The sequence below is a fragment of the Oenanthe melanoleuca genome, chromosome 4 (genome assembly GCF_029582105.1).
Source record: "Oenanthe melanoleuca isolate GR-GAL-2019-014 chromosome 4, OMel1.0, whole genome shotgun sequence".
Classification (NCBI taxonomy): Eukaryota; Metazoa; Chordata; class Aves; order Passeriformes; family Muscicapidae; genus Oenanthe; species Oenanthe melanoleuca.
In genome coordinates, this window is record NC_079337.1 from 23058386 (window position 1) to 23074744 (window position 16359).

The window sequence follows — 16359 nt, forward strand, 5'->3', positions numbered from 1 at the left end:
AATTACTTTTTTTAACAAATACATTGCATGTGTAATAAATATGTTAATACAGTTATAATGTCTTTCAGGAACTGCCTACTTGTGGTATATTTTACAGAAAAGAGAAAAAGCAACTTTTTTTTTTTTTTCGTGCTGGCAAGAGAAGTTTGCCTTTCAAAATGTGAGCTTTCATCTGCTTATTTTTGGAGATTTTTATGTAAAGCTTTTTTCACACAAAGGTTTTTACAGTGAAGACTTGTCCTTGTCCTCTAGCATAAGCATCTACTGCACTTCCATTTGGCCTAAGCAGATACTTACAGTCACAAGTCATAGCAGACAATCCTGATTTCCCGGGACAAAATGTACCTTCTTCTACAGCTGTTTCTCTCAAACCCACCAAGTACTTTCTTGTGAGTGTGACATTGGTGCCTGAAGTGAGAATTATATTCTCCTTGCAAGGCTGAAACTTTTTCCAACTCCCAAAAAGTGAGAGCTGTAAAGGGGTGCTGCCTCTGCAGCACATTATCCTCAGGAAGACTGTGGAGGTGGTCTTCAGTCCTTCTTTATCATGCACAGGTCCAGCCCTAATTTTGGCAATCTTTCCTCACCAAAGTCCTGCTTAGGCTCACCTGATCTTCCTTGAGGAGAAAGTATTCCCCTTTAGGCTTGCTGGAAACATCTTGTTCAGTCTTGCACAAGAAGAAATGGAAAATTACATCCATTACCACTACTCTCTTGCAGAAGAAGGGAGCAGGAAGTATTCTTGTCCTTAAACATGCTTTTCTTCCCAAGACCTTGGAAGATGAAGTAAGGGGAAGGGTTCTGGGGAGTGCCATGTCTGCATGATGCTCGCTATTCCTTGACTCCATGAAGATGGAAACAAAGTAGTTCAGAAGACAGTAGGTTTTGTGATACACATAAAGACTGTTAAAAGCTCTCAGGAACAGTAGTGGCATAACAGGCAACATCCTTGCAACTGAGTTTGGATTATATCAGTGACTTGTTGTGTGATCCATGTATTTTTCTCTTCATGGCTCTGCATTTTACCAGTCAAATTGAAAAGGAGTATATTTCTCAGTTTTAGAATGCTGTTTAAAAATATTTTGCCTGAAAAGAGTAAGGTGCAGAATGTTACTCTCAAAAACTAAGGGATTACAGAGTTTCAGGACAAATTCAAAATCCAATCATTAACAACTTCTAAAATTCCAGGTATAATTGTCTAGAATCAATGTTTTCTCTAACTTCACCTCTGCAGTGAATGTAACTTCTTTCATTCCATTTACTACGTAGATCCAGTTAAGTTTTCTGCTTTGAAAAGCAATCAATGAATTACTGACTTCATTGTAACAGAGGTGTATTTATCTTTCTGGTTCAGCACCGTAACTGAGCCTTTACCTCTAGTCCACAGCAGGCATCTGTCAGCTCCTCAGCTGGCATTTGATGAAATGGCTATTCTGTGTGTGTGTGTGTGTGTGTATGTGTGATGGGAGCCTCAGGGCTTACTTTTCTGCTCCATGGATTGAGTGACACTTGATAAGATGGTGCTTAGTACTGGGAGCTGGCTCTTTGAAAACTTCTGGAAAAAATGGCAATTCTCTGTCTGCAAAAGACCTCCAGACAGCATGGTGCATTATCAGAGGCGACAGTTGATAATTCATTTTTTAAGTTCTCGGTGGCTGGATTTGTATATATTTATTTATTTATATTTTATTTATATTTCAATATATTTATTATTTTCATCTTTGTTGTCATCTTTGTTCATCGCTATACAAATAACTAACAACAACGAGTAACAAATTATTCTGGTTTACTCAGACAAAATTAACACACATTCTTTGAAGAGAATTCTGAAGGAAATCATCTTCTTGTTTGAAGTTCTGTCTACTAATATGGAAATTGTAGGCTAAATACTTTCAGCTCAACCCATGAATTCTATATTAAATTGTAAATCTGAAATGCTAGCCGTCATGGATAGTCCTTGACAAATATAGCTGATGTCAGATACTTTCTTTTAGTATTTTTTAGATGATAATGAATACATTTTCTCTGTGAGATTGTTTAAAGTAAGTTGGCATCAACTTTCCTGTCTTCCTCTGCCACTAATTTTGCAGCATGATAGTGAATCACTGAATTGCTATCGGAATCACTGATAGTGATTGCAGAGTGATGTTTGCTTTCTCTCTCTTCCTCCTTCTTCCAAGTGCTGCCTGGTCCTGGATATGGCATCAACATGAATAGTGGCAAGATGAGGGCAGCCTGAGCTTGTGTGTTGCCTAATGAAACAGTTGGCACTTCATTTAATGCTAATATTGTCATTTTTGAAAAGCTATCTGTGAAACCAAGCCAAATAAGCTGCTTGTCTGGAGGGATGAACGGCGCTTCATGCAGGATGTTTTGGACGCTTGCTGTCAGCTGAACTGCATATAAAAAGCTAATTGCCATATTTTTCCTTCCTTCTCCAGCAGCTTGAACTGGTATTTTTGCCATGCATGCCTAGTGTGTTTTCTTTTCTGTTCCCACCCTCTTCCCTGTGCCCTTCATTTCAGATCTGAATGAGTGCGGACTAAAGCCGCGGCCGTGCAAGCACCGGTGTATGAATACCTACGGCAGCTACAAGTGCTACTGTCTGAACGGCTACATGCTTATGCCAGATGGAACCTGCTCAAGTATGGCCAGCCTTGGTGCCTGCTCTTTTCCAGCTTCTCAAAATCCCTGCTTGAGCTTCCCCAGAAAACTTATATGAAATGAGGATAAGTCCCAAAGTGAAAGATTAATCTTGCTGGAAATTAGGCAGCTGAGCAGGATGAGCTCCTTTTTTTCCTAGTTAAATTAGGCTGAAAAAAACAAGAGCAATTGTTTTGATTTTATTAGTTTTATTGAAAGTTTTCCCCAAAGCATTCTTCAGTGCTGTAAATCATTGCAAGTTGGCCTTTGAGGACAAGTGCTTGCAGTTTTCATTGCAGCAAGATACCTGCATTTCTGCTGCCTTATGGCCTTATGAACATAAAATCTTTAACACTGCAGATGTTGGTTGTTTGACTGGTATAAAGATTGTACTGCCATCTCTCTGGAGATCAGGTTCCTACTTGCTCCCATAAAAACAGTTACTTTGAATGTCTGGACAGAGAGAAGGGGAGAGAAGTTACCTTCAATTAGAGATGCCCCATTTTTAAATGGCAATACTGTCCAGGAGAGTCTGTTATTTATTAGGCTTTACTTACTACAATTGTGGCTTTCTCTTTTATTTTTTATTTTCTTAGAGATGTAGTTTGTGGAAAGAAAAATTTTGCTAGCAGATGTATTTCCTCCTTGAAGGATACCTATGAAACTCAACAAGCATTTCCCCACTTTTATCATAAATATGTGATGTCTGATTCTCCAAAGTTTTTTGTCGTTTTCTAGTGCTGATCATAGTCTTTATCTAGATATGTTAAATTGTTTTTCTCCAGATGCCCTTTCTTGCCTGATGGCAAACTGTCAGTATGGCTGTGACATACTGAAAGGGGAGGTGCGCTGCCGCTGTCCTTCTCCTGGGCTGCAGCTTGGGCCTGATGGCAGGACTTGTGTCGGTAGGTGGTCAGATGGTGATCTCATTTTATCTTTTTTTCTCCAGAATGCTTTAATCCTTACACAGAATGCAGTTCAAGAGAGTTTACCAGATGTACTTAGAATGCATAGAACAGGCAGTTTAAAGTTGGTAATAATGAGCACAGTAGTAGGGCTGTCGCTCAGGTGCCCCCTTGGCAGAGATTGCCAGTGTTCTCCTCCCATCCTTCAAGTTTCATTGTCTGCCTAAATCCCATTACAGACTCCTTGGTCTCCATGCCCTTGGCCCTTGCCACTCCCACTATTGGATCATTTTAAACTACTGCTAACTCCAGAATACATGTTTGCATAACAGAAGGAATGGGGAGATCACCTTTCCCTCATATTCAGCAAGGTAGTGCCTAGCTCAGTGGGTAGAGGGATAATTTGTAAAAATCATTGATATTATAGTGGGGCAAGGTGAAAATCTGTACATGTTCCCAGTATAAGTGGGATTTTGAATGTGCTGTCTTTCTTCCATATTCTGAAAACTCCAGGTTAAAGTCCGCAACTTCGAGAGCATAAAAGTGAAATGTTTTGTTCCCACATTTGTGAACATGGAAAAGGTGCTTATGGTTAATCAGACTCTACTATGGTCTGAAGAACAGTGTGGCATGTGATTTCATCAGTCATTAACTATACATCCTGAGTGGGATATGATGCTTCAGTGACTTTATTATTTATATTCTATGAAGTGCTGCAATTCCATAGCCAGTAACACTGAAAGAATGTAAGAAAATGGGGATGTCCTAATAATCCCTTAGGGTATCTTGCCTGTCCACAGGGTAGTTGGTTCTCCAAGTGCCTGACCCATGCTGACCAAGAATTTGTTGGCAGAGAAGGGGACAGACTAGATTTTCTGATGAGAAGCAGGCTCCACACCAAGTCAGTAGTTTTCTAAAGTGCATGATTGACACATCCGTGTATGGAAAAAAAATGAAAAAAACAGGAAAAAAAAACCTGTGGTTGTTACATACTGAAGGGATTAATTTGTGATAAATCCCATTGTGCATATTATGGCAGAGAGATCTTTGGAAGGCACTTGTGCCATGTCGTAATGAGCTGAATGATTTTAAGTACAAATTCAAGAAAGGTACACCAAGTAGAGAAATTCAGTTGAAAAAATGGTTGCAATGTTTTCCTAGTGTGCATTTTTCTATTCAGGGAAACTTCATACTTTGAAATAAATGAAGTGTACTTTAATGCCAAAGACTAACACTCAAACCAGTCCTATGAAGCTCTTTGAGTTCTTCAGTGCAGTTTCCATTTCTTTTTCCCCAGAGAGGCAAAGAACTGTGTACCCACGTTTTAGTTGGGTGTGCATCATTCAGAATGACCTCATAATCTATTTCTAAAATTTCCACAAGAATTTCAGAGCAGCCTTGTACAATACAAAGAAAATAGTTGCAGCAAGAGATGTCTGTTCTTCCCGCATTGTAACATAATGTTCTCCCCTTTTTTGGTAAGAAGTGATTCTGACATGCACCCCTTCTGTGTTATTTCTCTATCAAGTTTGAGTTGCAGTAAATACCTCAAAGAATTGAAGCTACCTGGGACTAAGGCTATGCTTTTACCTCGTATTTGTACAAGCTTGTCACTGTTGGGAAAGTTGTTGGCTCCAGGAAGGGTCTGGATAATGCTGCAGTACAAATAGAAGTGTAGGTGGTGGTAACAAAATTGAAGTGTGCATTGGCTACAGCTCATGAAATCCTTATTTGAGGAGAGTTTGAAAGGCAGCTGGGAATGCAATGCCTATTTTTAGCACAGGTGGAAATTCCTCTGGGCATTATTCTATTCTTAGTTTAACACTTGCTGATCATTCTCTTGTTTAAAATGTTCCTTTCAGACAATCAGTAAAGAGACACCAGTTTGGCTATAAAGGTAAATCATATAAACTAAATGACAACAAAATGAAAAAAAATTCAGCAAAGTATTCAGTGAAAATGTAGACTAGAACAGCTGATTAATTGATTAATGACTCTTGAATCAATAAATCAGTCTTGCCAGGTTTTTGGATTGGGATTTTCATTTAATGAAATGAGCCATATACACATTTCCGCTTCAAATGTTCTGAAAGTATTTGAGGGCTGAAAATAATGTATTTTCACTATAAAATTAATTCTTTCCTTTTTGCATGTGTGTTTAGAAAATTGAAAAAACAGCCTTGTAAACTTAAAAATCATAATATTTTTAAATTAGTCTCAAGTTATTTTGTGCTTGAGTTGGAAATACGGTCATACTTTTACAGCAAGAGAAAGAAGCAATTCTGCTTCTTTGGTGGACACCATCACACTCATTAGGTGCTGACCATCACAGTTCCTCATGTGCCTTTGGAGCAGCTCCCTGGTGGTGAGATGAGACTCCAAATCACCCCTCTATGCCCTGCTTTTCACAAGAAGCTGGTATGAACCACAGCATGTTGCAGCAGGCAAAGGGAAACAGCTCTACACCTTTTGATCCAGGTGTGGATTGACTTGACAGAAGCTGCAGTCACTACTGTTTGAGAGCTGCAGGAAACTAATCACAAGCACTTTTATATCATCTGTGGCTGCTGATCAAAAGTGGGTTTCCCGTCAGCAATGAGCATCCACCTCTCTTTATATGCAAGTGGAGGGCTGTTACATTTTTCCATATTTTTGCATCAATTTTGAACAGTGATTAACAGTTCTGTCCTGTATCTCTAGAACATGAAATTGCCTAGCATGACACTGCTGCCATAATTTAACATAATTTTTGCCTTATGTGAATTTGCAAAAATGTGAATTAATAGGAATCTGTATGGAGGAAAAAGCAGGACATGCTACATTAGGTTTTTAAAGATCATAATCCATGCCATGATGAAGTATATTCAGTGGCTAATCTTGTTCTTACTGAGGTTTTTGAAGCTATGGTTTAAAGATTAAAAAACCCAACCAAAAACCAACAAACAACACAATTAGCTCTTAGTAATCAAGAATCTTAAAATTGCAGTCTTAAAATAATATTTTAATAAAGGGTAGAAATTTGTGACTTGTTGATTAAACGATAATAAGAAACATGGTAGAGTTTGTAAAACTTCGTAGCATATTCAAAGCCTAAAATGTTAATAAATTCAAATCAAGAGACAGATTTATAGGAAGATTCAGGCATGTGGAGAGGTGCCCAGTACTGGTCTTGTTTTCTTTCTCATTGAGGCCTTTACTGCACCATTCCAGCAATGCTCTTGATGGAGAGAGATGAGCTAGGTGGTCCAGGAGTGTGGGAGCTCAGGGCTTGGATCCCTGCTGTCCTCACTAGTTCTTCGTGCAGAGTGGGACAGTGCCAGCAGGAGCTACCTGTGACAACCCATCTGGCCAGTAATTCGTGGCTTTAAGTCACTTCTTTCACTGTGGGAACACAGCTTGGAGAGAAGCTGAAGTTCCATCTCCCCTGCCTCGGTAGCTGCCCTAACTAACCAGCAGTGGAAGAGACTCTGCCTTGTTCAGGCCGCTTTCACAAGCGCAGCAGGGCATCAATCACTCGGCTTTGTTTTGCACTCTTGACATCATCAGCTGAAGTGCTCCTTTTGGGAAAAGACCTGCACAGAGAGCAAAATCTTGCTTTCCCATAGATCAAGAGCCTGATAGAGCTGCAGAGCAAAGGCATGAACTGTGCCCTGTAGATAACCAGCAAACACGAGGGGCTGCGTGCGTCAGAAGCAGCCGTGCATGGCAGGTCTCTACCGCAGTGGAGAATTATTGTTTGAGCACTCGGCAGCCTCAGCTCGGTGTCCAAGGACTACAGAGCGAGTGGTAGCGCAGGCAGCTCTTGTGTGTCAGCCTGACCTCGTCTGAGAGTTCCTCAGGCAGGGAGAGCAGCAGTGGGGGAGCTCAGCTGCTCCCTGGGCATCTGCCTGTGACCCAGAGCTGAACTAGAGGGCACAGCCAGCAGAAGTGCTCAGGTATTGCTACTGTCTGACCAAGGGCCTTGTGAAAAATACTTTGGCTGTTCTTTAGCTTCCCATTATGTGAAGCCAGTTTCATTTATACATTGTACACTGTATTTTACCTAAGAATAATGCAGTTCCTTTGTTTCCACAGATATTGATGAATGTGCTACTGGGAGGGTTCTCTGCCCCCGATTTAGGCACTGTGTCAATACTTTCGGGAGCTACATTTGCAGGTGTCATAAAGGCTTTGATCTGATGTACATCGGAGGCAAATACCAGTGCCATGGTAATTACAAGCTATTTCTCACATGTAATAGAGCTGCATTTCAAAAATTAAATTAATGGCTCAAAAAGGAATGTTTATTTATTATGGCTGAAATGTGGAGGCAGGTTGTTTTACACTCCATCGGTATTTTAAGAAAGGGTGGATTATAGAAATAAACTGTGAAAGACAAGGCATATATTTGGCTTGCAGTCTTGTAACTGGTTCCTGTGTGGAAGCTACTGGGGAGAACAGAGCTGATGACCCAAGGAATTCCTTTCCAAATCTGTTTTTTCCTCTGGGTTCACTGTCACTGGCAGTTGTAGGCTTGGAGCAGTGTATGAGCTTAGGCTGTGTCTGAGCTGTAACACTGGTGTGCTCCATAGCATGTCCCAAGATCCAAGATAAGAACATGTGCACACCCTGGCTCCTCCCAGCCCAGACTGCCCAGTTTTCCTTCCCCTGAAGACAGGTGGGGAAGAGGCAGGAGTTGAGAAATAACCTATTTTTGTCTGGACATGAGACTGGAATGCAGCTGGTATATGCCCTTCAACAAAGATATTCCTAGGTCTCTACCTTAGTTTCACAGGGTCTCAAGTGGTTATAATTCTTCTACTGAAAAAAGATCATGTGGAGGTAATGAGGCATTGCTTTTTGTTTGCTTCAGTATTTTTTTTCAGAGAAATTTGTATTCAGAGAGCTGGAATATGGGGATTTTTCTTGCATCACTGACAATAAATGTGGATATGCCATATGAAACATTTCCAGCAGTTTCTACTTCATGTAGAAACACCTATACAGATGTATAATATAGGAAGAATTTTATGAAGAAAAAATGGTTTAATATCTCTGTGATTAAGAACGTGCATATTCCTACACTCTGGTTTTTTTCTTATTCTGTCACCTGTAAGAAGTGGGTGTTAAAATTGCAATCAGCAATGATCTCCACTGCAAGTCTATCTATGGCATGTCTGAAGCTGATGCTAAGGTAAAAGCTGAGCAATACCAAAGTGTCCAGTAATCCCTTTTTTCCCTGATGTTTGCATCACCATGTTTGTGGCTATTTTTCTTTTCCAACTGGCAAAATTTTATCCTTTTTTTTTTTTTTTAAATAATCAAAACTGTATTCATGTTTGGAGTTTTTTGCAGGGATAAGCAGAAAGTCAGGTTGCTTTGAAGTAAATGATTTTTTAATGCAAATTTTCTGTTGCAGATATAGATGAATGTTCCCTTGGCCACCATCAGTGTGGTAGTTTTTCTCACTGCTACAACACTCCAGGATCCTACAAATGCAAATGTAAAGAAGGGTACAGAGACAATGGAACAAACTGCATACGTATGTAATGCTCCTTTTAGAACAGAGATTCTGAAAGCTTATGTCCCATTTTGTAAACTTTAAGGTACAGCACTATCAGGCTGTTTCTCTTACCTATTTTTGATACTAAATAAGCAGCCAGGGAATGTAGTTGGAGTTTTCTAGGTCTTAGCATGCCTTGATAAAAATATCTTTCCCTGAGACATTTTCATAATTAGAAATAAATTCACCTCTCCCTATTCACAGCTTGATTTTAGAGATTGCTTCAGGATGAGAACAACTGAGTAAGCAGGGTAGGTCTGATCAAACAGTGAATATTACTCATACCCTGTTGTTATGTACACTCCACAACTGGCCTGTTTCAGCAACTCACCCCATCCACTCCCTGCTGCTTCCCAGATGTGAGAAGAGCCAGGAAGGAGGATTTCTCTGGAAGGATTTGCTGTTGGAAAATTCCCTTGGCCACCTTTCTCCTGGGAGAAGCAGCCACCCCCTTGGTACAGAATAAGGTGTTGGAGCTCTCCCATATTTGATGTCCCACACGACTGTGTAGCTCTGTGACATCTGCTGGATCTTTTTGATCCTGCATTCCTTTGTGGATCTGGTCTTTGGTGACTCACTGATCTCTTTAAAGAGCAGCACCATTTTTTCCCTTTGGCTGTAGCTGTAATGGTAAAAGGTGTTCTATCACATCTTAAGTGCTTCCAAGTATATGTGGGCAAATTTTACGTGTGTTAATGGGATGTGGTCCTAAGGGGTGTTTTATATTTTAATATACTATAAATGTCAAAACTGCAGGGTATTCAAAGGGATAGTAATAAGCAAGTGGCCAGAAGGAAAACATTTTACCTGCTATCATCAAACAATTCATTGTTTAACAAACAGTAGTTCATTTTAACTGTGTATTATACTTGAAACGCTTGTACACAAAATATGTGACTAGAGTTCTTACTGAGCCTTTTAAGATCTCCAGTGAGATATAAAAGGCTTATTAACCAATAGAAAACAACAAAACATATTTTTGAAAAACTCCTCTTGTGAAACTAAGTTAAAATTTGTTGTCCTTTCTTTATGAAACATAGGAGGGGATGGTACTGTGGGCACTGTCACTGAGTTGAAAGTGGTGCTCAGTCCAGCACCTCATTTTTCTGAAGGTTCTGAAGGAAAAATGTAATTTACTTAGTTTCCTGGTGTTTAGCAAAGGGAAGAATCTAAAAGAAGGCTGGCTTGGTTCTATCTCTAAAATGATTACTGCTTATTGGCAAAGAGAAATGTTTAGAAGGAAAGGTCTGTAAGAATTTTTCTTAAGCCAAAGCTATCTGGCCATGTGTGATTAAAATGGCTGTAACATCGGGGGTCTTAATAAACTTGCTTCCACTCCTGATTGTCCAGTTTAGAGGGCTGCTTAACCCATAGCTTCCTGCCCATGCTTTTTTAACCAGGAGTGCTTTTGTGTATGTTTTGCCAACTCTGAAAGAGACTTGATCTTTGAGAGGAGGTGGGATGGAAGTGTCTTGACCTTCAGTCATTCTAAATTATCTCTGAACTGCTGCAGTGCCAAGTACGACCTAAGGGGATGTGATAATTTAGCAGTGCTAATGCTAATGGAAACCTTTGGAGGAAGAAAAATTATTTCATCCAAGTCTCCGCATCAGAATGAAATATATTAAGGTTCTGGAGTGAGAGGCTGAGATGCCCATTTGGTCCCATTTTGATTCTCTTTGCAGTTATTCCTCTTGTTATCATTGAACCACCTGGTCCGTATCACATATTCAAGGCCAATTGCACTCTCCCTGAGGGAGGCAGTGATATAATGACTAGAATTGTTGATGCTGAAGGCACAGCTCCTCAGACCAGTGCATGTACTTGCTTTTGTTACAGAAAGGCCAGTGACCAGGCCGACAGTTCGTCCAACGCCTGGGCCAGCAACTCGTCCAACACCTGGGCCAACAACTCATCCAACACCTGGGCCAACAACTCATCCAACACCTGGGCCAACAACTCATCCAACACCTGGGCCAACTCAGCCTGCACCCAGAACAACGACTAGACTGACACCCAGGCCAACCACGAGATATGTGCCAGTGACAACAAGCCTGGTCACTACATCAGTGACGAAGCCTCCACCTACAACAACTCCTCAGCCTACGACAGTAAGACCTACACTACCACCACAAAGAACTCCTCTGGTAACAACTGAAGAGCCTTCACATGTTCCCATTGAAACTACATCTTCCCAAGGAGTTATCGATGACAACAGGATCCAGCCAGATCCTCAGAAGCCCCGAGGAGACGTGTTCAGTAAGTAATTTTCCCTATGCCTTCATTTATCTGTATCTTTAGATGCAGGCATGCACTATACTGTTTGGGTTTTTTGGAACACTGTACCACTGAGAAATGAAACTAAAAATGGTTATATGGTAAAGCTGTGCAAGTAGTTGATTTTATTGCCTAACAAAAATTTGGGACTGAAGTTTTGAATCAATTAATCAAAAAAGTGTTTATTTTTCTCCCTTGAAATTACTGAACATACTGTCCTGTAGAAGTGCTTAATTATGCTTTCATATGCAGGTTTTAAAGAAATTAAAGATGTTTTATTGAAAAGTGTTGAAGTGCAACATAACTCCTGAAGTAGTCAGTCAGTGGGTTTAAATTCAGAGAGTTGGGAGTCCCTCCTAAACAAGTATTACCATAGCTTTAAGAATGGTAAAGAAATCATGCCTGATTACCTAAAGACTTCTATGTGACCTATTTTGTATGGGTTCAAATAGTCTCAGATGTTCATGACTAAACAATGGGAAAAATGCATAAAAATAGCATAGATAGTAATTTTATGGACCGTGTCTGTGTAAAGGGATACACGAAAAGCTGAAGATAGTAAAGATTCTCATAGCATGAACACATGTAACTTTAAGAGCTCCTCTGAAGTCTACAGCACCATTGTGCCAGCTTTAGTGCATACCACAGGAGATATTACTGGCACTTAGAGAGCTGTGTGTTTCTGCCAAGAAATACTCAACACCCGATTTCATCTTTAGTTCTTGCAGCTAATTTTAGAGACGGGGCGGGTGTGTTGGATCAGCTCTTCAGCTTGTTGTACAATAAAGCTGCTGAAGCAATGCAGTAGGAGGAAAAGTTTGCTGTCTCAGAGCAGGTGCACAAGCAATGTGGGAGTTTTCTTCTGTTGCTTTGGCATCTGTGGTAATTTCTTGGGCTTTGTTGTTCTAGGTCATTACTCAGTGAAATATTTTGTTCCTTGTAAAAGAGTTTGCCCTGTGACATTTTAGGTGTTGTAGATAGAAAATGGAAAGTGAAGCTGACAAAAGCTAGAAGACAGATCCTGGTACTGCTTAGTAGAGTGTACTTTTGGCTTTATATTCAGTTTAAAATGTAGAGATACATTTAAGTGAAATTCTAAAAGGAAATATAATAAAGATTTACAAAGCTTAATGTAATGGGAGCCAACAGTTAAAAATGTAGTTATGTGGAAATTATTGTAGACTCCAGCATTGTGGCTCCCAGGTCTCTCTCTCATGTTGCAATTGTTCTCTGGAATACTAAAGCAGAGGGATAGTTATCAACTATTTTCATGAAGTCATAACAATCCTCTGTATAAAGCTTATGATTTACAATTAGTTTTTCTGTATTGTCCCTAGAGGGATTTTGAAGATAATGCTTTTAATACATGTGCTTCAGTTTGGAAAATAGGAAAGTAAAAGCCTTTTAGGTTTGGCTTGGTCTGTCTGCAGCTTACATTATGGTACATATAAAAAACACAGGACCTTTGCAGAGTGTTTATCAGCTATTGGTTTAGGTCAGCTGCACAGTCTGAGGTTTGTGATGTACATACACAGCTTCAAAGGCTTCAGGACTGAAACAGGTCAAGCACCAGCTGTTCCCGGCCTCAGCAGGTAATACAGTGACAGAGAGTCCTCAGACCAAGTCAACAGATGGCTGTCTTCAATCCCATATAACTTATTTTAATTCCCTGCTAGAGACATACTTGATACACATATGCATGTGACATAACTGTGTGACTGAAAGCATGCTCCTGATGATGCTAGTAGTGTGATCTTTAATGAAGCTGGTGTCTTTTTTTCTCCTCTCTCTCATCTTTTTCTCTCCTTTCCACTCTGGTTTCTGCTTTGTTTTTCTCTCTTTTCTCTTCTGGACACTTTGAAAGTATCATCTAGGTAATGATTACTGGAATCCTCTCCTACTTTCTTTCTGACTAGAAGCATTTGTATTGGGAGTGCACAAAAGCATTTGTTAAGGATTTGAAACCTACAGTTGAGTGCAAAACAGTTCTGTTTCAGAAGAATGTGCTGGTTTCTCAAAGAAAGCACTGCTTGTAGAGTAAGGTGTTTACCTGTTGAATCCTGTTACTGCAGGAGTTTGTGGGGAGGAGCAGAAGTTACATTTCCTCATGCGTGAAAAGCAGGTAGAAAAGTTACAGCCCGCATACATGACTCAAGTGGCATGCACAGAGTGGGGGTCGGCCTCTCCTCAGGACTGCCCTTGTAAGGATAACACAGAGATACTTGATCATCCCCAGATGCCATCACACCAGGGGTTCAGCAGCATGGGAGCATTATGCCAGGTGCTGGATTCCTGGGCATTAGCTGGGCTGCAGACCTGGCTGCACAAGTGCTCTTGGCCCATGGCAAGGGTGAGGTGAGGTGCATTAGCTGAAATGCCTTTCACATGAGCTTACAGATGTGTGTGCAGGGTGGGTTGAGCTTCAGGTTCCTGCTGGCCAGTCGTGCCCCTCCTCCAGGTGTGTGGGAGAGCAGTGCCTGGCTCTGTTTGGCTGCAGCTGCTCAGTGTGGGGCACTGCGAGCTCAGGATGGCAGCGCTCCCACCCAGTGTAAGCCAGCGCCTCTCCAAAATAATTCCTTGTAGCCAGACACAATGTTAACAACCATGGTGCTAAGACAATTAAGGATTTCAAACTGAAATTACTAGTAACATTTAGCTAACCTTCGACTTGCTTCTTAACTGCTATATGGATGTGCCAAACCCTGCCCACCTCCAAAAACATTTCTGGATTTTTCACTTGCCTCTGTATTTCCTCAGGGAAGGGGAGTTTTGAACTATTTCCTTCAGCTGCTTAAAATCTGTTTCTGTTTTAGTCTCACATACATGAGGCATTTTTGCAGTATTCCTGGGTTGTGGATATGAGCTAATTTTGTTTTGCTTGTCCTGAGCTTCTTTAGGTTTGTTTCCCCACATCAACTGCTCTCCAGTTGAGGCAGCAAAGAAGCCAGTTCTCAAAACTTTATTTTCACTGTGGTCCCCATATGCCTGCCTGGAAGGAGAAGAAGAAGCCTTGCTCTTGCTGCTTTTATTTCCCACTAGAGAATACAGGCAGCAATTAGTAGTCTTGTAACTCTTATTTTTTTGGAAAACAGAGGAGAAAATCGATGTTGGATCCACTCAGGTCATGAAGTAGGATTTAACTTCAGTTTTATAAATCTTCAGAAGAGTTTGTGTCATCTTAGGTGGCTGCTTCCTCCTGTGTCTCCAAGGGTTGTTGTATTCCAAAGAGTCACAGAAGGTAGTGTTTTATCACAGAGGGATGGGCAAAACCCAGCATAGAGAGCACTGTACCCAGCAACCACTGGCAGTTCTCTGCTCCCAGCCATTAGGATCTGCTGAAGACCTAAAAGTTGTGTTTTCAGCTAGGTTATCTTGTGATGCATGGACATTTCCCTTCCTTTTTTTTTTTTTTTGGCTCTGCAGCCTTAGCCAGACTTGAAGGAAGCAGTGCTGCTTTGCTCTGCCATGGAATGGGTGGTACTTCTGTCAGGCAAAGGGGCCATTGGCTGCTGCACAGATGTCCTAGACCAAATTCTGCAAATCTTGGTGCTCTAGGATTGTTACACATCAGGAGAGGAAACATGCTGGAGCAAATGTACTTTTTTCTGCAAGCATCTCTCAAATTCTAGTTTTTTGTTAGTTAACATTTTCCTGGGGTACCCTTGGTGGCTCCTTGCTCCCTGTTTTCTCCCTTTGTTGTTACTTGATCTGCTGTTCCACACACTGAGTAAACTTGACTTAGGGTTTCACTTCAGAGCTCTCTTGAATGTGCTGCTCAACTTGAAATAAGCTGAGGACCAGAGAAATTGCTCTGTTCAGCAGTGACAAAGAGCACAAATGATTAAAATGCTGATAATGTTATTTAAATGCCTTTGCAGTTTTTGAAAGGTATTGGATTGTTTCTTTTCTTTAGATGCTTTGCCCCTTTTCTAAAAAAACCTGTAGTGATTTTGGGGAGCTGCTTTTTTTAGAGAACAAAAAATTTGTATTTTTTAACATGGAATTCCTACACTTGGCCTTTGAACCACTTAGTCAGATGCAGACAGTGGAATCTGGCACCAAGGATAATCTTCTGATATGGATATGGGGGGAATGGCAATGAGAGAGGAATGCAGTGATAGCTTAATATTTAACTATTTCAGGACTGATACAAACTACAGCGAAGTACAGTGGAATCTTGTCTGGTTATAAGTCTCTAACAAATTTCTCAATAAAACTATGAATTTCTGCTACCATTGGGATCTGGATGATAAGCACTAAAAGCATAAACTTAAAGCATAATAGTAGATATCAGCATACCAAGAACAAATCCCCTTATCTGTATTAAAAGACAGTTCAGCAGTTTTCCTTCTTAGCCCTTAGTGGAGCAGAAAAGATTGGAGTTGGGAAATGTTTCTCATAACAGCTATTAAAAATGTAAAGATTGGTTTAAAACTGAATTCTTCCTTCTCTTATTTTCAGTGGCTAAAAAGTCCTTAGTTCTGTAAGTGCAGTTTTGTGATCCTTGAGGCTGTTGAAAAAAGGGAAATAATAGAAGCAAAGAATAGAGGGTTTGTTATTCCTTGATGTCATTAGAGTACCATTATTTTACAATAGCATTTCATTTGTCTTCACTATTCTGGCACCTTTTAAAATGTATTTGTCTTTATATTTAAGCATTTATATTAGGTACTTTGTTCCTGTTGGTACTCTGGAGTTCAGTCATGAAATCTAGGAGTCTTACAAGTCTCACCCTCAGTTAATCTTCCAGCAAGTTTTGTCCCAGATCTGATATGCGAGCTTCTGTAGACTCCTTGTTTTAGCTGTGTTTTCCTGAAACTCTCACCTCCTGAATGGATGTTCATACAAAAGCAGACAGGTCACTTTGAAGAAAACCTTCTGGAAAGATAAATACCAAGATGCTTGATTTTGGTAAAACTTAATGAACTTTGTAAATGGCTGAGAAATTCAAGACTGAACTTCAGAGTGGTGTCATGCTGACACTGGTGTCCC

At 40.4% G+C, this 16359-nt stretch overlaps 1 protein-coding gene across 3 annotated transcripts in view; it reads left to right on the plus strand.

The window, feature by feature from the left end:
• NPNT (nephronectin) overlaps positions 1 to 16359 on the plus strand; it is a 49140-nt gene that overhangs the window by 21868 nt on the left and 10913 nt on the right. For 2 of the 3 annotated variants that reach the window (XM_056490599.1, XM_056490600.1), the window contains 5 exons: positions 2526 to 2645; positions 3429 to 3548; positions 7623 to 7757; positions 8947 to 9069; positions 10930 to 11349. In XM_056490599.1, coding sequence (XP_056346574.1) covers positions 2526 to 2645; positions 3429 to 3548; positions 7623 to 7757; positions 8947 to 9069; positions 10930 to 11349 — 918 coding nt within the window. The remainder of the gene's footprint in view (positions 1 to 2525; positions 2646 to 3428; positions 3549 to 7622; positions 7758 to 8946; positions 9070 to 10929; positions 11350 to 16359) is intronic. The other variant, XM_056490601.1, reaches the window with a different exon arrangement.